This window comes from Oncorhynchus nerka, linkage group LG24, assembly GCF_034236695.1.
Source record: "Oncorhynchus nerka isolate Pitt River linkage group LG24, Oner_Uvic_2.0, whole genome shotgun sequence".
In the NCBI taxonomy this organism is placed as follows: Eukaryota; Metazoa; Chordata; class Actinopteri; order Salmoniformes; family Salmonidae; genus Oncorhynchus; species Oncorhynchus nerka.
The window spans coordinates 42159096-42186701 of record NC_088419.1 but is presented as its reverse complement, the minus strand read 5'-3'; the positions used below and the strand labels follow the sequence as shown (position 1 = coordinate 42186701).

Sequence of the window (27606 nt, the reverse complement as noted above, 5' to 3'; positions counted from 1 at the left end):
TGTTTACTAATTAGAATCTCACGGTGAAGAAGAGGATGATGAAGCAGAGGAGGAGGATGATGAAAGAGACGAGACCGAGGAGGCTGGAGAGGGGAACGACAGACCGTACAACCTGAGACAACGCAAGACCGTACAGAGATATGAGGCGCCACCTATTGGTAAAGAAAAACATAGATTATTGTGTGATTTTTCTGCAACACTAAGGGTAGTTTCCAGATTTTCTATTGAGCGTGCCTTATAGTAAAGGAGTTATCTTAATGTATGTCTGGGGAACTGGCCCTCTGCCTGAAACATTCATTTTCCTGCGTAAAACCTTTCCCTGATATTGTCTTTGCTTTATGCCTCTTGAGTGCTGCTGCTTTTAACATCTTCTGTCTCACTGAACGCGTTCCAGAGCCCGTCAACAGAAAACAAAACAACCCCTCCCTGTTCGACACCCACAGATCCCCAGCAAGGAGAAGCCATATACGGTGGGTGTTGTTCCCTGCATGAAAAATAATTTCATAAGACTGCTTACCTACAGTACATTGACATGGTCTAATATGGAGTGATTTGTCTTTTGTCCTCCTTTCCTCTCCTCTGGTCCAGAGTGAAGAAGCATGCCATCCACAGTAGCGACACTACGTCGTCATCTGACGATGAGAGATTTGAGAGGAGGAAAAGCAAAAGCATGACCCGGGCCAGGAACAGGTGAATACCTGTGGACTTTGTTAATAGATACAATTTATTAATGGCTTTTGACTAGGTAAAATCACTTTCCATTCACCACTCGTCCTGTATAGCACATTAGCTTCACTGCAAACCCCGGTGATACATGGCAGCCGTTATGCAACTCAAAGCTCACCACACATCGACTCTTATCTTTATCACCTGTATTTGTTACTTGTAAAGGTGTCTGCCTTTGAGCCTGAGAGCAGAGGACCTGGCCAGTGGGGTGCTGAGAGACAGGGCCAAGGTGGGAGCTAGCCTCGCTGATGTGGACCCCATGAATCTGGACACCTCAGTGAAGTTTGACAGCGTAGGAGGGCTCTCCAACCACATCCAGTCTCTGAAGGAGATGGTGGTCTTCCCTCTACTTTACCCAGAGGTCTTCGAAAGGTTCAAGATACAGCCCCCAAGGTAAAGACCAAAGTCACCTGGAAGCGCAGATTAATTCATGTTCAGATATATCAAGCATGTATCCTCTTTTGTTTGCAATTTAGACAGATGAGGAAGAACAATTTAGCATTTTTTTTGCATCATGGTCACAATGTAGTTCCAAGGTCAAACGGATTGTGTCTGCTTTAAACGTATTTACCTCTCACTCTCTCCTCTCCCAAAGAGGGTGTCTGTTCTACGGCCCACCAGGTACAGGGAAGACCCTTGTAGCGCGGGCTTTGGCCAATGAGTGTAGTCAAGGAGACAAAAAGGTGTCTTTCTTCATGAGGAAGGGAGCCGACTGCCTCAGCAAGTGGGTCGGCGAATCAGAACGACAGCTACGCCTACTTTTTGACCAGGTGAGCATGATTAGGGCTGTTACGGTGACCATATTACTGCAACACCGGCGGTCATGAGTCATAACCGCAGTCAAATAACACGTGATCGTTTAGTCACGGTAACTAGGCTTCTCCAGCCTCGGATGCTGCTGATTGTCATTAGTAGCCTACCAAACTTGCTTAACTGCCTGGTACTCAGCACTTTATTGTCCCTCTAATCACTCTGACATCAATGCAAATGGTTTAGAATATAAAATCAAACACTTCATGAGAGCCCAGGAGCTCATGTTGCGCAACATTTCTATAGGCTACGCAACTGCTTTATAACAGGTTTATAGCCTACATGGCTGGCATGAAAATGAACCATGGGAAAAGCATTCACCATTTGCTATTTAAGTCCATAGATGGCATGTATTTTTTTCCCATGCTCCTGTTCTGGGACAGGTGCATGATAATGGTCCATTCTAAATCCAAACTAATTTCACACACATTATTTTAAGAGCTCCCAGGTGGCACAAGCGGTCTAAGGCACTGCATCTCAGTGCTAGAGGTGTCACTACAGACCCCGGTTTCATTCCAGACTGTATCACAACTGGCCGTGATTGGGAGGCCCATAGGGCGGCGCACAATTGGCCCATTGTCATCTGGTAGGCCGTCATTGTAAATAATTATTTGTTCTTAGCTGACTTGCCTAGTTAAATAAAAATGATTTAGTATTTGTATAGACAACATTAAATTAAGAATATCCTGATGTGACAATATTAGCCTATCACTTGTGTTTGATGTATTATCATTTGTGGATGATGCCCAGCTTGTGCAGTAAGGCAAGAAACAGCTTGCCTTTTTTTGCGACTTTTTCAAATCATAGTAGCCTTGACCATAGGCCTGTATGTTTTGATACGATTTGTGAATTAAAGTGGCCAAATAGGCTCTACACTGTTTAAATTGAGTTAAATTTGGGGAAGATCATTTTCACCATAAAGATGCACCTTTATTATAAAAAGTGCTTTTCCTGCTAATTGATTGTATTTTGGAACATTTGCGCTTATAGCCTATTGCCGTATGTGCAGTGCTGCGCTTATGTGAAGAAATAGCTAGTTGATCAATATTTTAAGCTAAATGTTCTGATCTGTTGCGTCAGCCTCATTGCTTTTAAAATAATTTTTGATGCATGTATTAATTTGGGATCTATTGCATTTCACAACTGTCCCAGACTATGTTTGGAATATTTATTTCTTGCACAGAAGGACAAGTAGAATAGAATTGGTCAACCTTTGTACTATGGGGGAGATAGCAGATTAAAACAGGCCAGTGCTTTTCCTGTTCATTAGGCCTACTCATCTTGTTGGCTGACGAAAAGTAAATGTGGACAGTTCTAATATCTTCAATATGCGCCTCGGAATTCAATAAGAGGGGCGTGCGCATTTGCGTCCCCGATGTCTCTTCACTTGTAGCCTTAGCTGAGATGCCTGTGAGAAGACCTGATCACATGACGCGCATTGGTTAATAAGAATTGAGATAGCTGAGAGTGCCCTGTGAGTGAGATGTTTTTTTTGGAGCATGGCAGCTGAGAGAAGGGAATTATTATATTCAGCCCAAGGCCATTATGGCCACACAAGGGGGATGCCGCCAGGAAATTCGAGGCCTGGTGAGAATATTATCAAGTGCTCGTCAAATTGTGAATGAGAGACTGATGGTGTGCGGCCTGCACAAGAAACGTATCAGAGCTCATGCCTTTCGTGCAACTTTCTTAAAATCCTCTAGTCGCATCATGCAGCCTTAGAATGTATAAAAAATCTAAACATATAGCCCAACATTTTGTATTACAACTGAAGTTGCTAAATTATGCATTTTCCGCTCAACACAGAATAGTCGCATGTGTGCGCACTTTCTTGGAAATCGTTTGGAGAAAATTTTATTTTATTCAGCCATGCTCAATTGTATTCTTCATACTATACGATGACACTAAATAATGCCACGGAATTCGAAGCAAATATTGTCTGCTAAATGAACTAGTGTAGTCCACAGCCATATGGCATAGCCATATCAGGGCCTAACATAAGGACAACTCAGAGTATGCTATCCTTGAACACAAGCATTTTGCCACACCTGCAATAACATCTGCTAAATATGTGTATGTGACAGATAAAAATGTGATTTGATGTGTTCTTCTGAAATAGGCTACATTTTCTTCATGTCATGTTTCTTTAGACCTGTCTAACAGGCTGACTACACCGCTCGTGTCGCGTGCGCAAGCATTGCAAAATAAATGTAGATATCTATATTATTCAATTATTGCAGAAGTCAGTTCTATTTGTGACGCAGATCGCGGTGCAAGTCCGGCCTCTCCCATCTCCTCATTGGTTTATAGATGCAGGTACCATCAGTCTGTTAATGGCCTGGTACTCAGGGCTCTAGTGTCCTTCTCACCACTCTGGCGTCAATGCAAATGCAATCGAATATCACATAAAACACTTCTCATCAAAACAGTATCGTGCTTTTAAAACTCACCTCATTGATCAATTTGAAGAAAAGTTCAACAGGAAAACATGGTTGTGGATGTTGTTTCAAAGCCTAACACACCGAAATGGACAGCGTTTTTTAGGGTGATGATTAATTCAATATGTTCATACGCATATTAGAGCTTACGCATAGGCCTATATATGAGCCCAAACCAAATGAAAAGGATTGTGCCCTTACACAGTGCATTTGGAAAGTACTCAGACCCCTTTCCCACATTGTTAGGTTACAGCCTTTTTCAAAAATGTATTAAATAGATTTTTTTCCTGAAATCTACACACAATACCCAATAATGGCAAAGCAAAAATAATTATGACATTTACATAATTATTCAGACCCTTTACTCAGTACTTTGTTGAAGCATCTTTGGCAGTGATTACAGCCTCGAGTCTTCTACCCTACAAGCTTGTCACACCTGTATTAGGGGGGTTTCTCCCATTCTTCTCTGCATATCCACTCAAGCTCTGTCAGGTTGGATGGGGAGTGTCGCTGAACAGCTATTTTCAGGTCTCTCCAGAGATGTTCGATTGATTGGTGGAGTGCTGCAGAGATAGTTGTCCTTCTGGAAGGTTCTCCCATCTCCACAGTGGAACTCTGGAGCTCTGTCAGAGACCATCGGGTTCTTGATCACCTCCCTGAACAAGGCCCTTTTCTCCCGATTGCTCAGTTTAGCCGGGCGGCCAGCTTTAGGACGAGTCTTGGTGGTTCTAAACTTCTTCCATTTAAGAATGATGGAGGCCACTGTTCTTGGGGACCTTCAATGCTGCAGACATTTGTTGGTACTCTTTCCAAGATCTGTGCCTCGACACAATCCTGTCACGGAGCTCTATGGACAATTCCTTTGACCTCATGGCATGGTTTTTGCTCTGACAATGCACTATGTGCCTTTCCAAATCATGTCCAATCAATTGAATTTACCACAGGTGGACTCCAATCAAGTTGTAGAAACATCAAGGATGATCAATCGAAACCGGATGCACCTGAGCTCAATTTTGAGTCTCATAGCAAAGGGTCTGAATGCCTTAAGGTATTTCTGTTATTTATTTGTAATACATTTTTAAATGTATATCTAACGTATTGGACCTTTTTCAAATAACTTTTGCGCTCAACATAGCCACTTCATATGCGCCACTCACTCCGGAATGGAAAAAATATACTTTCTATTTTATTCAACTAAGTTCAATTATTTTCTTCTTACTATAACATCATGTAATATAAAATAATGTCACGGGACTTATGAGCCCATCTCGTTTGCTAAATGAAGAAGCCTAAGGCATGGCGCATAGCCAGATATCATATAGTAGGCCAACCCGTATTCTGTTCTTCCAAAATACTTTTTCTTCATATCATGTTTCTTTAGACCTGCCTAAAATCAATAATGGATTAATTGTGATGGTACACATTTAAATGGATTTTTGGGGCTTTTTAAATTGTAGATGTTCCAAAGGCGCGCATGCATAGAGGCCTGGAGATGCTAAATGTTTTTGTTGACTGTCAATTACTGTGAGACCGGCAGTCTTTTGCATGACAATAACCGCCTGACAAAATGTCATGACCGGCACAGTCCTAGACATGAGCCAAGGCTTATCAGTTGGACAGTGTCAGGTAGGGAATTATTTATTAAATACCTTATCTATTTAAATTGTGCTTACTTGGTCCAGTTGCCATCCAGAATACTCTGTGTTCAGGCTAGCTTATGCTCCTCGAGCCCAGACTTATGTTGTGTGTTCTGCTCTCTTCCAGGCGTACCTGATGAGGCCCTCCATAATCTTCTTTGATGAAATAGACGGGCTGGCCCCAGTGCGCTCCAGCAGACAGGACCAGATACACAGGTACTATATGAAGCAGGAGTAGTTGTTAGACATCTCCATTTGATGATCTGACAATCAGTAATGAATGTGAGTGATCTTTTTTTAGTAATGGTTTTGACCATACTCTCTCCCTATTCCTCTCTCCTTCCCTTCTTAAGCTCCATAGTGTCCACTCTGCTGGCGTTGATGGATGGTCTGGACAGCCGAGGGGAAATCGTGGTGATCGGTGCTACCAATAGGCTGGACTCCATAGATCCTGCTCTACGGAGACCTGGACGCTTTGACAGGGAGTTCCTCTTCAACCTGCCTGACAGGACGGTGAGGAAGTAGCAATCATGTATAGGATTATGGCACAATGAATACAGTATGAAATACATTGTTGGTACTTGTTTTATACTGTAATCCCATTCATTTGTCTGTGGCTGTCATAGTATACTGAACAAAAATATATAAACGCAACACAACAATTTCAAAGATTTTACTGAGTTACAGTTCATGGAAGGAAATCAGTCAATTTAAATACATTTGGTAAGCCATCATTTATGGATTTCACATGACTGGGCAGTGGCGCAGCCATAGGCCCACACACTGGGGAGCCAGGTCCAGTCAATCAGAATGAGTTTTTCCCTACAAAAGGACTTTATTACAGACAGAAATATTCCTCAGACAGTCCCGCAGGTGAAGAAGCCAGATATGTAGGTCCTGGGCTGTCGTGGTTGCACGTGGTTGTGAGGCCAGTTGGACATACTGCCAAATTCTCTAAAATGATGGTGGCTTATGGTAGAGAAATTAACATCTAATTCTCTGGCAACAGCTCTGGTGGACATTCCTGCAGTCAGCATGCTAATTGCACGCTCGCTCAAAACTTGAGACTTCTGTGGCATTGTGTTGGGTGATAAAACTGCACATTTTAGAGTGGCCCTTTACCCCCCCAGCACAAGGTGCACCTGTGTAATGATCACGCTGTTTAATCAGCTTCTTGATATGGCACACCTGTCAGGTGGATGGATTATCTTGGCAAATAAGAAATGCTCACTAACAAGGATGTAAACAAATTTGTGTACAAAATTGGAGCGAAATAAGCTTTTTGTGTATATGAAACATTTCTGGGATTTAAAAAAAAATCTTGGCTCATGAAACATGGGACCAACACTTTACATGTTGTTTATATTTTTGCTCAGTATATGTATACGAGTTATCCTTTAAGTGTGTGTTCCAACCGCCCCTGTGTGTCTGGGTGAGTGTGTACAACACACTTTAGTCCCAGCCTAGTGGTTTGTCTGCATGTCTGTCAAAGCCCAGTTGTGTGTGTTTGTCAGTCCCAGCCCAGCTACTTGTGTAGTCCAACCCCAGTGGTGTGTGTGACTGACTGTGTGCGAGTCCCAGCCTAGTGGTGCTTAGCAATCCCCTCTACCCGTTGAGCTGTCTAATTGGTTGACTCCTGTCGTTTGTCCTCACAGTGAGATTCTGAATAATCAAAGCCCAGTCTGTATGCTTCTGTCAGCAGAGAGACACCAAATACAGAGACACTCAGCTGGCAGAGCTCAGCAGAGAGACCTTGCTGATCAGAAACCCACTGTGGTGTGAGCAGGGTCGATAGTGACAGTTTTTTATTTATTTTTATAAACATGTTTTTCTTTTTCTCTCCATCCCTATATTTCTCTCGCTCTTTGTCTGTCGGTGTTGTCTGTCTCTCTCTTTCTTTGTATTATTCTCTAGGCCCGAAGACAAATCCTTGAGATCCACACGCGGGACTGGAATCCTAGACTGGCTGAACAGTTTGTAAATGAGCTGGCTGAGAAATGTGTTGGTAGGAGACAAACTCACATTTAGTAACGTTTACAACATTTTATGTCTAGTCTACTTCTTTTTTTCGGTTTATTCATTTAACCCATCCACTCCCCTGTTCCAGGTTACTGTGGCGCAGACATCAAAGCACTTTGCACAGAGGCGGCCCTGGTGGCACTGCGGCGTTGCTACCCCCAGATCTACGGCAGCAGTGTTAAGCTGCAGCTGGACGTCAGGTAACCATGCAGAGGAGAAGGAAACTGAAAGAATAAAAACAAGAACATAGTAATAGACTGGAATCAATTGTCTTGTCTGTATGGGGTGAATTCTGACTTCCATTTAAGTTACAATTCATGCAGTCTCTCCCATTGACTTCAAAGCATGACTAAGTGAAAATGTGATTTAATTTGAGGTTAGAATTCGCCCTGAAATGTGTTTAATCTGTGGACACTAAATTTCCCTTTTGGATCAAGTATTGATCAATCTTATCTGTGTCTAACAGTACCATCGTGCTGGGGCCTGGGGACTTCAGCCATGCTCTGCGGACCATCGTCCCAGCTTCCCAGAGAGCCCAGGCTCCTCCAGGCCGAGCCCTGGCCCCCAACATACGCCCCCTACTAGCCAACACACTGGCCACGGTGCTGGAGGTCCTGCTCCGAGTCTTCCCCCATGCAGAAACACGGCATGGGGAGAGTAGAGGAGGTAATCTGTTTATCTTTCTCCTTTTGCCTCTCTCTCTCTCTCTCTCTCTCTCTCTTAGCTAGGGCCACAATTAGGTATTTTTTTCCTAGGATTTATTCAAACAGCAAAGGGTATGCAACAATGGGTAGGCAAAGCAGGTTTTCGAAAAGTTTCATTCAAAGTCTTGGTAGAAACTTTGTTATATGCGTTTCAGTCATCATGCACTGTTTGAATGAACAATTTCTAAAGCCTTTTACAAAAACCTTCCCAGTTAAATGTTGACTGAAGTAGGCCTACTTGGCAGAACATCATGATTTTTATCATTGCGGGGCATTTGTTTAGTAAACTGCCATCACTTGTTGCCTACACTGTACATTGTATAGTAAAAAACACCGCTAGCCAAACAAACGGCCTCTTGCTAGGTGTGTAATTGAATTAAAGGGCAACTGCACCTTCCATCTTTTTAATTTATTCTTCCCAGACCTCAAAAGTGGGCTCCTGATGTGGTTGAAGCATTGTTGTGGACTTAGAACATCCCATTTGTGTAGTTTTTCTATAAGAAAAGTGTGATTTTGAGTGTGAACCTGCTGTTTGTAATCGCTAACAATTAACACCCTTTTTGAGATTGCGACAAGGTTGTATTTTGTATTTTTTCCCCCTCCAAACAATTAATGGAAATATGATATTGTCAAGTTAAAATGTACTTACTTATGTATGGTGGGTTGGTCATTATTGGCTATAGCAGGGTTCCCCAATAGGCATCCCATGGGCATTTTTTATTTATTTTCAGAGTAAAATGAATAAATATACTGGCCCAACACCCATTGTATCCATCTCTGTCTCTCTCTGTGTGTCTCTCTCACTTTGTCTTCTCTCTCTCTCATTATTATTATTTATTTTTGAAATCGTTTTCATTGTTTGGCATATGACTGCACAATCACAAGGAAATCAGCTCTGTGTGATTGTTAATTTTGGATATCTGTTCCCAAGGATTCCCATACATAAACAGAGGCATATGTGATCACATTCCAATGTAGGCTAATCAAGGCTTGAAATGATTTGGTTTTCGTCAAATACTATATCTGTTTGGGATTCTTGCCGTCAATTTGCAGTTTACAAATGATTTCAAACTATGTTCTCCCCGACCATTCGCCCAAGAAAAAATCGTCACACAGATGAATGTAATTGGGGACCCCTGGGCCATATGCATCTTGTAAATGACATTTAGATTATGCGTGCATCATCCGCTTTCCCGGGCCAGTAATCTTTTCATTCGGGCCAGTATCTTTCAGTTGGCACTGGCCTGGCAAATTTACCTGAATGTCAAGCACTGCAAGGGCATGCTAATTTAAGATGGCTAGTCATTATTAGCCTGGTTCTGTATGGAATGCAGGTATATTATGAGAGACAGGTCAGGTCATTATTAGTGTGTAGTGGTTTAACACGGGTGCCATCAACTGAAAAAGTTGGCAGCACCCGTGGAAAAAGTTAGTCTAGAACCCTGTTAATGACATTTAGGGAGGAAGGTGTAGTGCTATCTCCCTAATAAACCATGATGTCTCTATTAACCTCTCTGGGGTAGGCGGGACACTTGCGTGCCACATGGCCAATAGCCAGGGAAAATGCAGAACGCCAAATTAAAATACATTTCTATAAAAATCTAACTTTCATTAAATTACACATGCAAGATAGCAAATTAAAGCTACACTCGTTGTGAATCCAGCCAACATGTCAGATTTCAAAAATACTTTTTGGCGAAAGCATAAGATGCTATTATCTGATGATAGCACAACCGTAAACAATGAGAGTAGCATATTTCAACTCTGTAGGCGCGACACAAAACGCAGAAATAAAATATAAATCATGCCTTACCTTTGACGAACTTCTTTTGTTGGCACTCCTATATGTCCCATAAACATCACAAATTGTCCTTTTTGTTTGATTAATTCCGTCAATATATATCCAAAATGTCAATTTATTTGGCATGTTTGATCCAGAAAAACACCGCTTCTAACTTACGCAACGCAACGTCACTACAAAATATCTCAAAAGTTACCTGTAAACTTTGCCAAAACATTTCAAACTACTTTTGTAATACAACTTTAGGTATTTGTAAACGTATATAATCGATCAAATTGAAGACTGGATGTGTTCAATACAGGAGCAAAACAAACTGACGCTAATTTTCTGGTTTACGCGCCTCTATCAAAAGGTACACATGAAGTGACGTTCGTTCTGAGCTATGGTACTTCTTCATAACACAAAGTGAAAACCTCAACCATTTTCTACAAACTGGTGACATCCAGTGGAAGCGGTAGGAACTGCAGGAAAGTCGATTTAGAATTCTGGATTCCCCATGAAACATTGAAAAGACAGACTTAAAAAAAAAAAAAATCTGAATGGTTAATCTTCGGGGTCTCACCTGCTAAATAAGTTATGTTATACTCACCGACATGATTCTAACAGTTTTAGAAACTTCAGTGTTTTCTATCCAGTACTACTAATAATATGCATATATTAGGATCTGGGACAGAGTAGGAGGCAGTTCAGTTTGGGCACGCTATTTATCCAAAAGTGAAAATGCTGCCCCATACCCCAAACAGGCTAATAACACCAGAGCTTTCTCTAGCCTTTATTCTTGCTGGAGCAAGTTCTGCTCAAAGGCCTGTTAATTTGGCCATGCCTAGGCCTATATGCATGTTGATCTATTACCTACATATTTTTGTATATCTGAACATCATTTTATTTCACACACACACAGTTTGTCTGACAAGTATTTCCTCCTGTCCTTCCTTCCTTCCTCCCTGCTAGACGTTGACAATCACCTGCTAGAGGAGGTCAGTGAAGAGGAGACGGATGGAGCAGCTCCCTCCATCTACAACCTCCAGCCGGGATCCCCAAAGACACACACACACCCCTCTACGGCACATACACCCGTCCTACACTTCACCATGTGAGTCTGACTACAGAACACGCAGCTAGCCTCTACCCCGTGTTTTAATGCCACCTTATGGCAACAAGTAGAATGACAGTCAAACCACAATTCAGTCCTGTCATCAAATTCTTTATAATTTTTTATTTAACCTTTATTTAACTAGGTAAGTCAGTTAAGAACAACTTCTTATTTACAATGACGACCTACCGGGGAACAGTGGGTTAACTGCCTTGTTCAGGGGCAGAACGACAGATTTTTTTACCTTGTCAGCTCGGGGATTCGATCCAGCATCTTTTCGGTTACTGTCCAAACACTCTAACCACTAGGCTACCTGACGCCCCCAATATAGGCCAGGGTGGATTTAATGTTCTCTATTTTATTCACATCGATCTAAGAAGCACTTTATCTGATATAGACGGCTAATATGGTCAAAGATGATTAGTGTTTCACGGTATACTGGAACTTGTGTACTTTTTCAATATTAGAACATGAAAAGTGGTTCACTACTAGAATCTTTGTTACTTTCGGTACTTCTGTCATGTCTCATGTTGTATACTGATTGAGAGGATCAAGTCTATCAACGTCGCTGGTTTCCTCTTTATAGCACGAGCTCACCGTGCATGCCTATTGCCTTCTCTACTTACTAATTGCTAGAGCCAGCTATAGACCAGGGATGGGTGTCCCTCAGCCCCCCTTTTGAAGGCCCTCAGATTTTAAAATAAATAAATTAGGAACTGTCGGTCTCAATTTACTGTTGTGTGTTAGAATAGTATAATACACAAGGTTAAATTTTGAAATTTGGTTGTTGAACAGCAGTATCTTTTGTCAGTCACTGATGGTCACTCAATTAGCCCATGTCAGCGAAGAAATTAGATTGGTAAATTAGTCTTGCGTTCAGCTATCTAAACTAAACCCATTAATTTAGTTAGTCAGTCCAACTCGGATATCATATTAAAAACTGCAAACATTTCTCCCCTCCCTATTGAAAATTCTGTAGAATTGCAGGAAATTAGCTGTAAAACAGTACATTTTTCTCCACCACTGGCTAAATATATAGAATTGCAGTTTTAAAACTGCTACAGTTTGCTTTACGTCCCATGCAAACATTTGTAGAATTGCACAAAATTAACTCTTAACTGGGTATGCAGACCTACGAGCAACTGAGGCCCCTCATGATCAGTTCAGATTTCTTGTGGCCCCCACCCCCATCAAAGTTACCCATCCCTGCTCTAGACTGTCCTGGCTACATCATGTTAGCTTCCCATTCATGCTGCACTGAAGTTGACACACTTGAATAATGCAACACTGCATGTAGAAACTATTACTGTTCATACTATAGGCTAGAACACCTAACAATGGAAGAAGACACCAGTAGCTTCCAGCTTTGTAGGCTAACTTTCGTTGCTAGCTTACAGCTGAAGCTAACAACAATTCACTATCCTAGTACTTTGTGATAATGTGCAATATGTTGTTGATCAGTACAATTAAATAAGTCCCAAATTTGAAGGGAAACAGATTGTCACCTGTAACCCCATGAAATCAGCCAAAACAAGCTCAATAACACAATGCTTTCACCTGTATTGTCTAGGCTACATATTGATTAACCCAGTTTATCAATAGAGATTTACCATTATGTAGTTAGCTTGCTTTTTTACCAAAGTCAACATGATTGTATAATTGATTAATTAATGCGTATACATTACTGTCTTTGGAAAATGTCGACATCAAACACTTCAAATGTAATGATGTTGAACTCAAAAGATGCCTAACGATTAAACCGAGCAGTAGCAGAGTTTCTATCCCGCGATGCCAAATTTGTGGGTTTGCTTCCCACGAGGGACCAGTACAAAAAAATGATGAAACATGTAGTTGTGACTTTGTCTAATACAAAACAAAGTTCTTCTGTGTTACTGGTATCATATTAAAAAGTATATTTATGGAGATGATAGTCCTTTAACAGTTTTTTATCAAAACTCAAATAACTGGAGACTGATAACCTAATTGGTGACGTAAGAACACATTTAAAAGATGGAAGCTGATTCTCCTTCTCTTTTCCTCCTTCCAGATCAGCCCTTCACCAGCCCACGTCGTACCGGCCTCGCCTGCTGCTGGCGGGTCCCCCCGGTTCGGGACAGAGTTCTCACCTGGCCCCTGCTGTGTTACACCACCTGGACAAGCTGTCTGTCCACCTCCTAGACTTGCCCACACTCTACTCTGTCAGTGCCAAGACACCCGAGGAGTCCTGCGCTCAGGTAACATGCATGCATGTGTACACACCCCTACCACACATATCATTGCATCTGTTTTAGGCCAGAATATACTCATCGGAAATGTATGATGTCTGGCTGTGTGTGTTCCAGGTGTTCCGTGAGGCGTGTCGGAGCGTGCCCAGTGTGGTGTTCATGCCCCACATCTGTGATTGGTGGGATTCGGTCAGCGACACAGTGAAGAACACTTTCTTCTCTCTACTCCAGGACGTCCCCTCTTTCACCCCCCTCCTCATCCTCGCCACCACAGAGATGTGCTACACACAGCTACCACAGGAGGTAGGCTGAACACACAAGTCCTTCATCATATTTCCTCTCACTCCACCCTGTCCTTCTGTCTCTCTCCCTACATCTGTCAATCTCTTCTCCCACTATGCAGAGTGCCATCTGAGTTAGTCCACTCATCGGGGATTAGAATGGGAATAAAGAAAGAACCAAATGAGAGAGAGGGAAGTGGTCTTCTAGCTCAGTGGTTCCCAAACCTTTTCACCTCGGGGGTGGCGGCACCAGTGCTGTTTAAAGCTTATTTGTCTTATTTGTGTTCATGTGACTCAAACATTACAACAAAATAGTTGACACGTTATAAATCGCTCTCGAAGGTCTGCAGTGACTGACATGACAAGGAGAACTCCTGATGCACTACCCAAGTAGAATGCACAAGGTCGCCCCCCCTTACTGTATCTGTGTGCGGCCCCTCGCCCCCTCCCGTATCTGTGTGGCTCGCCCCCCTTCCCGTATCTGTGTGCGTCCTCTCGCCCCCCTTCCCGTATCTGTGTGCGTCCTCTCGCCCCCCTCCCGTATCTGTGTGCGGCCTCTCGCCCCCCCCCCGTATCTGTGTGCGTCCCTCGCCCCCCCCTCCCGTATCTGTGTGCGCCCCTCCCCGTATCTGTGTGCGTCCCCTCGCCCCCCTCCCGTATCTGTGTGCGTCCCCTCGCCCCCCGTATCTGTGTACGTCCCCTCGCCCCCTCCCGTATCTGTGTGCGTCCCCCTGTATCTGTGTGCCCCCTGTATCTGTGTGCGCCCCTCCCGTATCTGTGTGCGTCCCCTCGCCCCCCTCCCGTATCTGTGTGCGTCCTCTCGCCCTTCCTCTCGCTCGCCCGCTCTCTCAATTCGAAAGGGCATTGTTGACGTGAAAACGTGTACATTGCCAAAGCAAGTGAAATGGACAACTAACAAAATTAAATTAATAAATAAGAAATTGCAAATTTTATATTATTGGCTGTGTACAATGTGCAAATAGTTAAAGTATGGAAGAGAAAATAAACAGATATAGGTTGTATTTACAATGATGTTTGTGCTCCACTGGTTGCCCTTATCTTGTGGCAACAGGTCACATATTTCTACTGTGGTATTTCACCTAATAAAAATGGGAGTTTATCAAGTTTGGCTTTGTTTTCAAATTAAATAACTGTCTCTTTGCTCATACAGTTGGCAGGAGGTTAGGAAGTGCATCTCGGTTTCCACCTCATTTGGTGGAAATGAGGTTTCTTGCTCAGTGTCTCTCCCCTGTCTGTCTCTTTCTCTCTCGCTCTGTCTGTCGGTGTTGCTCTCTTTCCTGTCACTCTCTCCTGTCTCTCACTCTCTCTCTTGCTCTGTCTGTCTATCGGTCTACATCGGGGGGGGGGTTCTGGCACTGGGTTTAGATGGTCATAGTGTGTTGTGTTGTTCTGGCACACAAAGGTGACAGCTGTCCTCTCAGCAACACTCCTTGACATGGGGTGTCATCCCTACACAGCCAACAGACCACCACCACTCTTACAGTACCAGCATGGGAGAGAAGGAATAGAGAGGGATGGGCAGGGGAAAAAAAACGGATGGTGAGAGAGTGACAGAAAGAGAGGTGGAAGGTAGGTCTCCCCAGCACGTAATAATAATAATAATAATAATTTATTACATTAGCGATTTTCATCATCTTGTAAGAATATTTTGAAGATAAATTCACAACGCAAAGACTAGCGTTCTAATGGTCAATAGGGAATTGTCAATGGAAATAGTTGGTTCAGTTGTTTTAGAATCTGTGGAATATCAGGCCTGAACTCAGAGCTACGTGTGCCATGTTTTCATTGGTCTGTACATTGAGTCTGGAGCAGGATACTTGTTATTTGGCCATTGGCCCAGTTATACTGCAAGGACTTCTGATTTGTCTACTCCAGGCTATGGTGGGGGGGTTATAAGTGGCATCCTGTTTCTTTGTTCTGTGGAGAAAAACTGAGGACAGGGAAGCTGGAACATCTGCTTCCCAGCATAACATCTATGATTTGTCCTTCTCAAATAAATCTATTTTTTCCCCCTTGATTTGCTTTTGGGTTTTGTGTTATTGAAGAATAACAATCTCATAGTGCAAAAAATAAACAAGCAATACATCACGAGTAGACTACCTACAGTTAGGCCAACCAATAGAGACCAAGTCTTTGAGTGCATGCGTCCTCCATGTCAGGGATCCATGTCCTCACATCTGGGCTGGAGCTAGGATGGGTGAGCTGGAGGTAGAGTGGTGGTACTTGAAGTAATGGAAGTGGGGCGTGGTTGGTGGCTGGTAAGCGGTCTCGGAGGCTGAACACAGTGCTTTCAAGCCGAACAAGAGGTGGGTAGATGTGGTGGTAGAAGTATGGAGGTTGGGGGTTAGAGGTGCCTGTAGTTTTTTTGTTTTTTGTGCCCGATCCGAGTGACTCATAGCTGGGCTTCAGAGGCAGCACGAGTCCCAGTGTGTGTGCTCTGGTGGTCTGCCAGCGTTGTCACACCTCTGTAGAATCATCCCTGTCGCTCGCTCTCACTCTCTCTCTCGCATATCCCCCACCCGTGGAGCTGGCAGAAGCATGTGGTGGTGGTGATGGCAGGAGTGTGTTTCAAAACGCATCAACAGCAGGCACAACCTCTTCACTTAATCCATGCTATTCTATTCTCAAGAGATTGTAAAGGCCAACACAAGTATGGGGGTGAGACCATTGATTAGTTCATCTCCGATCAATAAACCAATCAATGAGCACTAGCTGCTTTTGAAGTACAGCATGTATATGTCTCTGTCGTAAAGTCCTGAGAGACACCATAGATCTCCGCTGTCATTGAAAACAATGGCAACAGACAGTGACGCGCTATGTTTTAGTTTCTTTGTTTGAGTCCTTTAAAGTGTGAAATGAAGAGTCCATTTTGGGTTCTTAGAAAACAATGAATGCCCTCTCCAATCATGTCGCCTGGAGAGAGCGTGAAGGTAATTGCTCTCTTTGTACTAATGTTTTAGCTGACGCAGAGGCCATATTCGAGCTGTAATTCAATGGAGCAATTGAGCACGCCACACACAATCAGCAATACCGAATCATCTTCTCTCTATTGTCCCTTTCCCTTTTCAATATTTGTTTATGGATCCATTCATATGAGTCTCATTAAGTGGCAGCCCTCTCACTTGTTCTATAGAGAAAATGAGGAGCTGGAGTGAAGGAGCAAGAAGAGGGAAGGAGAGAATTAAGCAGGGAGAGGGCTGGGGAAGCAAAGAATTAGGGAGACATGAATACCTTTTGTAATTTAGCAGACCAGAGGATTGGTTATTCTTCCAGAGCAGTAGAGGCTCTGCTTGGCTTTACTGCTCTGCTCTACTGATCCTCAGCCAGAGAGCCCTCTCCTCCCTCCCTCTCCTCTGTTCATCCCTCTCTCACTCCACCCATCCCTCCATACCCCACAGCCTTGACCATGCAGGAGTAAAATCATTAGCTGGTGTGTGCTGTGCTCTGTCTCCCTTTCTCCCTGCCTACCATGCTCCCTTTCTCCTTCCCTCGTTTTCTCCTTTCCTTGTCAAGGAATCTCTGGGCCAAGAAAGACCGGAGAACAGAGGGGAACGGAGAAAACAAACAAACTTGTCAAAGAACGAGGATCAATGTGTGGAACTGAGGAAGGCATGGTAGGAAGTGAACAGCAGGCTGTGGAATAGAAGCTGTGTGAGCCCGCCCTCAATGTATTCTGCACAGTGATTGGAAGTCTAGGGTTGTGTACTATACAGTCGTTTAACTATGCCTGCCAGATGAGTAACCTTTCCTGAGACCCGAAGACTTCTATTAGCTCCCAATATTAACACCTAGGCTTTAGCTCAGTTGGCTAACGTGGTCTCTAATCGTGTAACTGACTGGGGTTCAATACCAGGTCGGTAACTTGAGCTGACTCGGCTGTGACCTTTGAATGACCCCCCCCTGAAGTGTCATGACTTTTTGGCCCAACCGGTTGTTTGTCTTGTTGAGTCAGTATATATTCAAAACCACTTTGAATGCTAGTACAAACTACACGACAGGACCAAAAGTATGTGGAAAACTGCTTGTCAAACATCTCATTCTTAAATCATGAGCATTAATATGGAGTCCCCACCCCCCCCACCTTTGCTATGATAACAGCCTCCACTCTTCTGGGAAGGCTTTCCACTAGATGTTGGGACTTTTTGGGAGTTTTCATTTAGCCACAAGCGCATTAGTGAGGTCAGGCACTGATGATGGGCAATTAGTCCTGGCTCACAGTCCGTGTTCCAATTCACCCTAAAGGTGTTTTGATGGAGTTGAGGTCAGAGTTCTGTTCAGGCCAGTCAAGTTCTTCCACATCGATCTCGACAAACCATTTCTGTATGGACCTCGCTTTGTGCATGTGGCATTGTCATGCTGAAACGGGGAAGGGCCTTTCCCAAATGGTTGCCACAAAGTTGGAAGCACAGAATCGTATTGTATACTGTTGCATTAAGATTTCCCTTCCCTACAGCTAAGGGACCTAGCCGGAACCATAAAAAAATAGCCCCATACATTATTCCACCTCCACCAAACTTTACAGTTGGCACTATGCACTCGGGCAGGTAGTGTTCTCCTGGCATCCGCCAAACCCAGATTCGTCTGTCGGACTGCCAGATGGTAAAGCGTGATTCATCACTCCACAGAATGCATTTCCACTGCTCCAGAGTCCAATGGCGGCGACACTCTAGCTGACGCTTGGTATTGCGCATGTTGATCTTAGGCTTGACTGCTCAGCCATGGAAACCCATTTCATGAAGCTCCCTGCGAACAGTTGTTGTGCTGATGTTGCAGTTTGGAATTCAGTAGCGAGTGTTGCAACCGAGGACAGACACACTTTTTTGCTTCGTCACGCACCAGTCCCATTCTGTGAGCTTGTGTGGCCTACCACTTCACAACTGAGCCGTTGTTGCTCCTAGACGTTTTCACTTCAAAATAGCAGCACTTATAGTTGACCAGGGCAGAAATTTGAAGAACTGACTTCTTTGGAAAACTCCCCAGGTTCGCTTGTCATTATTCCCAAGCCAGACACTAGACTACTGCAACACTCTTTCCCCTGCCACATCGGTGCCACAAGAGAGATAAGATGATGATGTGCAGGTTAGCAGACATTTTTATTTTATTCGATTTAGTGATTTGTCAAGGACGCACAGAAATTCAAGTGTGGAGTTTTTAGGAGAGATTATTTGTTTGCAATATGTGATCTATAGGCTAAGAGCGCTTCATAAACTGTTTATTGATTGGGGGGATTGAATGGTGTGAGACAACATGTTTGGGTACAAAAGACAACATGGGGTACGAAGTCTTTTCTCGCTCTTAAAGGGGCCGACCTTGGATGTACAATTTACAATTACAGCATTATTTATTCTGCACTTATTCTATTGCTATTTATTCTGTTACCAATCAAATGTACATGTTTAACAGTATCTTCTGATTACAATTATTATGTCTCATATTTTAAATAAATGCAATTTATTAGCTTCCAAAAGGTAAGTAGGTATCTAGCTGTCCGATAAAACATCCTGATTGAATGGGTTGTCCTGCACTTTCTAAAAACCTGCATGTTGGAAAAAGATAGTGGTTCCTTTCTAAACATAGCAATGTGAATGCAACCAGGACTTGGTCTACAATATAGTTGAAGTGAACTGGCAAAAGAGTGAGTACTCATTCAAGGGCCGTGTGAATACAAAGGGAACTGAGTTATTTAGCTTTCACTTTAAAGAGGACTGAGATTGGTTATTTTAAAGAGGACTATGTGAAAACACCACTAGTCGCACTGGTGCTCCCCAAATTCAATTCCAGGTATCACAGCTAAATATTTTGTTGCATATGTGATCAAATTGGTCACACTTCAGAGCCCGGCACACTGACTGCTATTCATAGAACATGCTCTCATATTAAATTCACGACAACGTGGGCGAACCTTTGTTTAATAGGTTGAAAGCATTGCCCTACTAACTTAATTCAAAACCTGTCTGCTGCTACCTCTGACAATTACAACACTGTCGTCAATATTACATTTGCTTAGCTCTTCAAAACATCAATACTACTTAAGTAAAGTCTAGGCAAATCCAGGAAAATTATTCTGATTCCATACGCCAGACACACATCCATTGGCTGTCGCGTAAATGAGCCTGTTCTGCTGTTTTTGTTGATATGGTTCTTATTGTCTCTCCCAGGTGAAGTTGATGTTCCAGACGACGTACGGGGAGGTGGTCAGTCTGTCTTCACCTGGAGAGGAGGACAGACGAAGGTTCTTCATGGACCTGCTACTGGTACAGGCTGCTCGAGCGCCATCCCACAGGAGACACAAAGGTACTATGAATTTATACAAGTATGCACACAGGATATCACACACGCACATTACACACACGTGTAATAATGTATCACATTCCAACCGAGCTTTTACAATGTTGTCCTGACACAGTTCTCAGTGGGGTGCTGAGAGAAAAGTCATTTTCATCTTAGATTTATCTCGCCTTTCTGTTCTCTCTCCTAACCTAAAGTAGCAGGCAAAAAAGAAACTCCTGAGTGGCATTCCTTTCTGGTCCTGACGATGAACAAATAAAACTGTCACGGGAGGTTCTCTTCTCTGCACTGTTGAACCAATCCAGTAAATGTGGAATGGTTAAGATGGAGTGTCGCCTTGTTAACGTCTTAAAGTGGAAGTCAGGAGTTCTCCATTTCCCCTGAAAGCCAGATGTGTTCGGTTGTTAGCAACCCCACAGAGAGTGCCCCCTCTCCTGACGCACACATTGCTCAAACGCAGTAACCACCGTACAACTCAATTCTCTGAGCTGTTGAATCATCGCTAGATTTTTGTTTCACTTGAAAAATATACATTCCTAGATAATTGAATTTGGCCAGACTAGTAGGAACGTCATGACTTCCATAGCTTCCTGTAGTACTCCACGGCGCTCTCCCCATGTCCCGCTACCATACTATCCTTCCTGTAGTACTCCACGGCGCTCTCCCCATGTCCCGCTACCATACTATCCTTCCTGTAGTACTCCACGGCGCTCTCCCCATGTCCCGCTACCATACTATCCTTCCTGTAGTACTCCACGGCGCTCTCCCCATGTCCCGCTACCATACTATCCTTCCTGTAGTACTCCACGGCGCTCTCCCCATGTCCCGCTACCATACTCTCCTTCCTGTAGTACTCCACGGCGCTCTCCCCATGTCCCGCAACCATACTCTCCTTCCTGTAGTACTCCACGGCGCTCTCTCCATGTCCCGCTACCATACTCTCCTTCCTGTAGTACTCCACGGCGCTCTCTCCATGTCCCGCTACCATACTCTCCTTCCTGTAGTACTCCACGGCGCTCTCCCCATGTCCCGCTACCATACTATCCTTCCTGTAGTACTCCACGGTGCTCTCTCCATGTCCCGCTACCATACTCTCCTTCCTGTAGTACTCCACGGCGCTCTCCCCATGTCCCACTACCATACTATCCTTCCTGTAGTACTCCACGGTGCTCTCCCCATGTCCCACTACCATACTATCCTTCCTGTAGTACTCCACGGCGCTCTTCCCATGTCCCGCTACCATACTATCCTTCCTGTAGTACTCCACGGCGCTCTCTCCATGTCCTGCTACCATACTCTCCTTCCTGTAGTACTCCACGGCGCTCTCCCCATGTCCCGCTACCATACTCTCCTTCCTGTAGTACTCCACGGCGCTCTCCCCATGTCCCGCTACCATACTCTCCTTCCTGTAGTACTCCACACGGCGCTCTCCCCATGTCCTGCTACCATACTCTCCTTCCTGTAGTACTCCACGGCGCTCTCTCCATGTCCCGCTACCATACTCTCCTTCCTGTAGTACTCCACGGCGCTCTCCCCATGTCCCGCTACCATACTCTCCTTCCTGTAGTACTACACGGCGCTCTCCCCATGTCCCGCTACCATATTATATTCTCCTTTCAAACTCTCTCTCCTCCACTCCCTCATCCCGCCATACTCTCCCCTCCATTTCCCCCTACCATTCACCTAACTATTCTCTTCCCCAACCTCCGTTTCCATCTGTTCCTTCTCGGTGTGAGAGAGTGGTCCACCGGGGCTTCCATGATGGCACTCCGCTTTCAAATGGAAATACAGCAAGCAACGCCGATTGCAGCATCCTCATTGATGCAAGGCAGGGGTCCCACACACACACACACGTATTCTGACACACGTGGCTCACATAGCCTTATTGATGTTAGGCATGGGTCCCCGCTCTCTCCTCTCTTCGGGGGTTCCCCTGTGAATAAAACAGCAGCCCTACTTCCATCAGGGGCTGCTTGTAGGGGTGGGGAGTTTAGAGGGAGGCTGGGGAGATTCAAGTGGGAGAGAGGGAGCCCGCTATGAACGGAGCACAGTTACCTATGATTACACAGTTATTACCCATGATTACACTCACGGACAATGATGCTAATGTGAAGCAGGGCTAACAATGTTGGAAGGCGCCTGGGGCTAGTGGACCAGAAGAGGAGCGGCAAATGGAGAGGAAGCACAGTGTGTAACAACTAGACTGTGCTGAATCCCCAACTAGGGCTGTAGCAGGCATGACATTTTGTCAGTCGGTGATTGTCATGCAAATAACTGGTGGTCTCACGGTAACATTAACATAAACACGTTTAGCATCTCCGGCTTCCACACAGCCTACAAAGCCACTGATGCAGACCTTTGGAAGATGTACTTTTTCAAAAGTAAAATAAATCCATTTAATATAGCCTACACCATCACATTAAATCCATTATTTATTTTAGACCGGTCCAAAGAAACATGATATGAAGAAAATCTAGCTTATTTCAGAAGAACAGAATAGCATATTCTGAGTCGTCCTTATGCAATGGCCCTGGCAATTATTTCTTTTAGCAGACAAGATTTGCTTAGAATTCCGTGGCATTATTTTATAGTATTATGAATACAATTGAACATAGCTGAATAAAATAAAGGATATTTTCTCCAAACGATTTGTGGCTCAAATCTGTCTTATGTAACAAAATTTGAAATTGTGTTTTTTACATTGGATAAAAGTATTGACTCAGAGCTACAAAATTACACTACAATTGAGGAACGATGGGAAAGTCATTTTGCTCTGATAGTTGACAAACTTGTAAACTCACTTTTGAGAAAATTACCTTTGAATGTTTTGGTACTACTATTAGAGAGCCCTTTGTCTACACACATTCAGCATCGTTCACACCCTCTTAAGCGGCAGGTAGCCAAGTGGTTAGAGCGTTGGGCCAGTAACAGCAAGGTTGCTAGAACGGATCCCTGAGCTGATAAGGTTCAAATCTGTCGTTCTGCCCCTGAACAAGGCAGTTAAATCCACTGTTCCTAGGCTGTCAATGTAAATAATAATTTGTTCTTAACTGACTTGCCTAGTTAAATAAAGGTTCAATAAAAACATCTTTAGCCCCACCCATCTCTTTAATGGTTGATCCAAGTTCTGTACTAATTGCTAGCTACTTCCAGGCATCTAAGTGAGAGAGAACAGCTCACTGAACATTACTCCCCCAGCAGTGCTGGTTAGGCTTTTATGTTATCTAGAGTGTTGTTGACTGCAACTGTGCTGTTAGATCGTCCGTTTATAAATTCAGAGCGTTTTGCGTTCCGAGCGCTCACTGGAAGCTCTGGACGATTTTGTAGGGTTAATCCGAACGTTCTGACCTCACAGCGGTAAATCAAGCGCCCAACCTAACTGGCTAACATTGGCTAGCTTGCTAGCTACTTCCAGACACATAATGAGAGAACACCCAACTCTGACCATTTAACTTACCCTAGCAGAGCTCGTTAGGCTGTTTTTTTCATGTGATCCAGTGCGTTGGTGACTAACTTTGCTGCTGGCAGCAATTTAATTACACTTTTTTGCCAACGTTTACTGACACAAGCCATATTCAATGGGTGTTGAGCGTTCATAAATTCATCAGTTTTTCTGTGCTCTGACGGACTATGTCAAAAATAGAAATGTGTAGTATCTGAAAATGCTGGCAGCTAGACTATCTTACCCGTGGTCTGAAATCGGGGTAGATAGCCAGAGTGAATTTACCAGCTCGTACTTCTATCAACAGTTGTTGCTGCCATTCTATTGAAATGGATGCTTGCATAGTGGAGTCTTTTTGTTAAGGCATGCAGCTAGCCAGCTGTCTAAACAATTAACCATAATCTCAACTCATGTTACTCCCCTGCATGAGTCTGCAGGTAGCTAACCAACCAGGTTCAATGTTAGCTAGCTAACATTAGGCTATAACTAGTCAAGTAAATGTCTGAAATACGAAGATCATACACAATGTTAGCTAGTGAGCCAGTCAGCTAACTTTAGCAAGCTAACAGTACACTTTAACTTGAAATAAAACCACTTTCTGTCAAAATTTCAGATGTGTAATATCTGAAAATGTAGCTAGCTAGACTATCTTACCCGTATATAGCATGGTTGGATGCATCTCCTGTCGGATGCCATGGTTGCCCTTAGTTTGAAGATGTAATCCGTGTTTTCTCCATATCTTTAGCTATCAGTCTCGAATTCCACTTTTTCTGTGGCTAAACCAACTATGCTCGTAATTTAACAATTGTATTTGCAGATGGCATACGAGTTTGTTTTTAAGGCACATGAAAGTTCACGTGTTCGGGAAGGCATTTCTGCCCAAAAATTTTTATGCTCAAGTTTATGCTCAAATGGCTCTCCTGTGAAGTAATGACTCGTGACATACGCCTAGTTTCCTGAAACGGGTCACATTTGAGGGAGTGCGCAAATGCGGCTGCTCTGTGTGGTTAACAAAGAAATGGGTCATCCTATATGCTTAATTTAGTTATTTATGCAACTTTAGTTGTGATATGAACTGTTAGGCTATATGTTTTGAATACTAATACATTTTAAACTTGAATGATCCAACTCTAATGATGATTTGAAAAAGTCTGCTCTGTTTCCTGCGCAGGCTGCACATACTTCATCAGTCTCATTTACAATTTGATAAGCCCTTGATGATATTCTCACCCATCAGACTATTCTCAATTTAATCTGGTCTTTACATATAGCCTACTAATATACAGTACCAGTCAAAAGTTTGGACACCTACTCATTCAAGGGTTTTTCTTTATTTGTACTATTTTTTTAATTGTAGAATAATAGTGAAGACATCAACTGTGAAATAGCACATGGAATCATGTACTAACCAAAAAAAAATTCAAATCTAAATATATTTTATATTCATCAAAGTAGCCACCCTTTGCCTTGATGACAGCTTTGCACACTCTTGGCATTCTCTCAACCAGCTTCATGAGGAATGCTTTTCCAACATTTTTCAGGGAGTTCCCACATATGCTGAGCACTTGTTGGCTGCTTTCCCTTCACTCTGCAGTCCAACTCATCCCAAACCATCTCAATTGGGTTGAGGTCGGGTGATTGTGGAGGTCAGGTCATCTGATGCAGCACTCCATCTCTCTCCTTGGTCAAATAGCCCTTACGCAGTCTGGAGGTGTGTTGGGTCATTGTCCTGTTGAAAAACAAATGGTAGTGCCACTAAGTGCAAACCAGATTTGATTTGATGGCATATTGTGGTGGAATATTCTAACCAAGTGAGACTCATTTCTTCAAACAATCATCTTTATTGAATATCGATTGATTATTGCAATAATGAGACCAGTCAACCTAACACTATTGACTGTTGGGCCGAGTAGCCTAACCTTTACAGACAATGCTGTTTCTTATACAGTGGGGCAAAAAAGTATTTAGTCAGCCACCAATTGTGCAAGTTCTCCTACTTAAAAAGATGAGAGGCCTGTAATTTTTATCATAGGTACACTTCAACTATGACAGACAAAATGAGAAAAAAAATCCAGAAAATCACATTGTAGGATTTTTTAAATGAATTTATTTGCAAATTATGGTGGAAAATAAGTATTTCAGAGGGGTTGGGTTAAATGTTGAAGACACATTTCAGTTGAAGTCATTCAGTTCTACAACTGACTAGGTACTCCCCTTTACATGATCCCATATGTGTTATTTCATATTTTTGACGTTTTCACTTATTTTGCAATGTATAAAATAAGAAGAACCCCTTGAATGAGTAGGTGTTTCCAAACTTTTGAAAGGTACTGTATGTGTGGAATTATTTTCATTTAAAATGGCACCTACAAAGAAACGTCATCCGTACCCTGTACTCGAATAGCGAATGGAGGTTAAGTTTTTAATAGGCCAGGTAGGCTATACTGTTGTAAAGCAGATTAATTTGCTTAATTTCTAGAATTTAGCATTACCTATAGCAGCACGCGAAAGCTGGACTCCTCTTTTAAATAGTGGCCAGTCAAAACTGTTTTCACCCGCAATTGCGCGATGACTGAGCTTATAAGAACACATGTTTCACAAGACTCTCTAGAATATGTGTTCTCCAACTGTGTTTCAGGGGTCTCGAGACACTTTAGTTAGTTGTGATGATACAAACCCTATCAAAACATATAGGCCGACTATGATTTGAAAAGACGGGGGGATGCATGCTCTCTTTTTCCACGTGTCCACACGCTGGGCATCCTTCACAAGTGATAATATTCTCCCCGAACAGACTATTCACAGTGTAATTTTGTCTTTACATATACTAAATAATGTGTGAAATTAGTTTAAAATGGGCAATTATTATGCACTTACCAGAACCAGGGAAGTGTAAAAAAAGACATGTCATCCGTATGCGCTTGAATAGCGAATGGAGGACGCTTTTCCCACAGTTCATTTTCATGTCAGCCAGTTAGGCTACTCCGGTTGTAAAGCGAAGCAATTTGCTTAATATTAGGAAAGTTGAGAAATGAATATAGTACACCTTACCTATAGAAAGCTGATGGTGTCCTCTTCTTATTAAGAGGCCATCAAAACATTGTTTTCTCCCACAATTGTATAGCCTATAGCAATGGTCACCAATCTTTTTGAGTCAAGATATCTTTCTGAGTCGAATGCAAACCGAGATCTACTGCTCAGATTTGTATTTTTATCGTGACTTGTAAAACGGAAGCTTATGCAACGTTAAGCAATTAAAAACAGTTATGAAGCAATGAGGTTTGTGCTGTAGGCCCAATACACTTATCACCGCATATGCCTATTGACTATGCTTGAAATGCTCTGCATATGTTGTTCATCTCAGACCATTTAAACATTTCATTTCAATTTTAGGTATATGATGATCACACTGGTAATAGATAATTTGTTGTATTACGTGAGGCACAGCTGAACGTAATTCATACAAAAATAATAATTACCGGAGTGATTGTCTGCATCTGATTGCCAGTCTGAGGGAGGGAGCAGCCTCTCATCCTACCCCCCCCCCCCATCTGCTGAGATAAGGGGACAGTCTTCCAGCTGATGGTGAAACTGAAGTCGCACTGCATTAGTTCTGCTTCATGCACCAATTCATGTTGTTACTCCTATGACCAGAGAGAGTGAAATATTCCTCGATATTAAGAGAGAAGCCGCTTCAATGCAAGCTTATCGAAACACTGCTATGCTATTCATTGCTTCTGCAGTTTTTGTTTTAGCTTGAGTGAATGTAGGGAGAATGCACATTTTATGGCTTATAAGTGTTGAACAAAGTGTTTACAGTGATGACTAACAACTTAAACAGGAACTTACTCGTAAACAGCAGCTCTTTGCTGTATTCGTTAATTCTCTAGTCATGGATTTAAAAGTTTTGACATTTACATTTAAGTCATTTAGCAGACGCTCTTATCCAGAGCGACTTACAAATTGGTGCATTCACCTTATGACATCCAGTGGAGCAGCCACTTTACAATAGTGCATCTCACAGTATCAACTTTGCTGTGCATTTGAGGCTTCTTTTTAGTCTATGGCTCGAGGAAACTGCAGACACGGTTATCTGAGCTAACTGATTGGCCAGTGGTAGG

At 43.1% G+C, this 27606-nt stretch overlaps 1 protein-coding gene and 1 long non-coding RNA gene across 3 annotated transcripts in view; one reads left to right on the top strand and one right to left on the bottom strand.

Moving 5' to 3' along the window:
- The window catches only part of LOC115108008 (ATPase family AAA domain-containing protein 2B-like), a 110465-nt gene that overhangs the window by 17750 nt on the left and 65109 nt on the right, over positions 1–27606 (top strand). For both annotated transcript variants that reach the window (XR_003860286.2, XM_029631862.1), the window contains exons 7-20: positions 15–158; positions 395–470; positions 589–690; positions 892–1119; positions 1322–1496; positions 5739–5827; positions 5965–6124; positions 7526–7616; positions 7719–7830; positions 8097–8296; positions 11087–11228; positions 13276–13462; positions 13571–13756; positions 19914–20049. Coding sequence is in view for 1 of the 2 variants with exons in the window: in XM_029631862.1 (XP_029487722.1) it covers positions 15–158; positions 395–470; positions 589–690; positions 892–1119; positions 1322–1496; positions 5739–5827; positions 5965–6124; positions 7526–7616; positions 7719–7830; positions 8097–8296; positions 11087–11228; positions 13276–13462; positions 13571–13756; positions 19914–20049 (2028 nt within the window). In the remaining variant the exon portion in view is untranslated. The remainder of the gene's footprint in view (positions 1–14; positions 159–394; positions 471–588; positions 691–891; positions 1120–1321; positions 1497–5738; positions 5828–5964; positions 6125–7525; positions 7617–7718; positions 7831–8096; positions 8297–11086; positions 11229–13275; positions 13463–13570; positions 13757–19913; positions 20050–27606) is intronic.
- LOC135564391 (uncharacterized) lies at positions 24797–26817 on the bottom strand. The gene is made up of 2 exons (XR_010460982.1): positions 26537–26817; positions 24797–25214 (listed from the first exon to the last, which is right to left on the bottom strand). It is a non-coding gene; the product is annotated as an uncharacterized LOC135564391 (long non-coding RNA).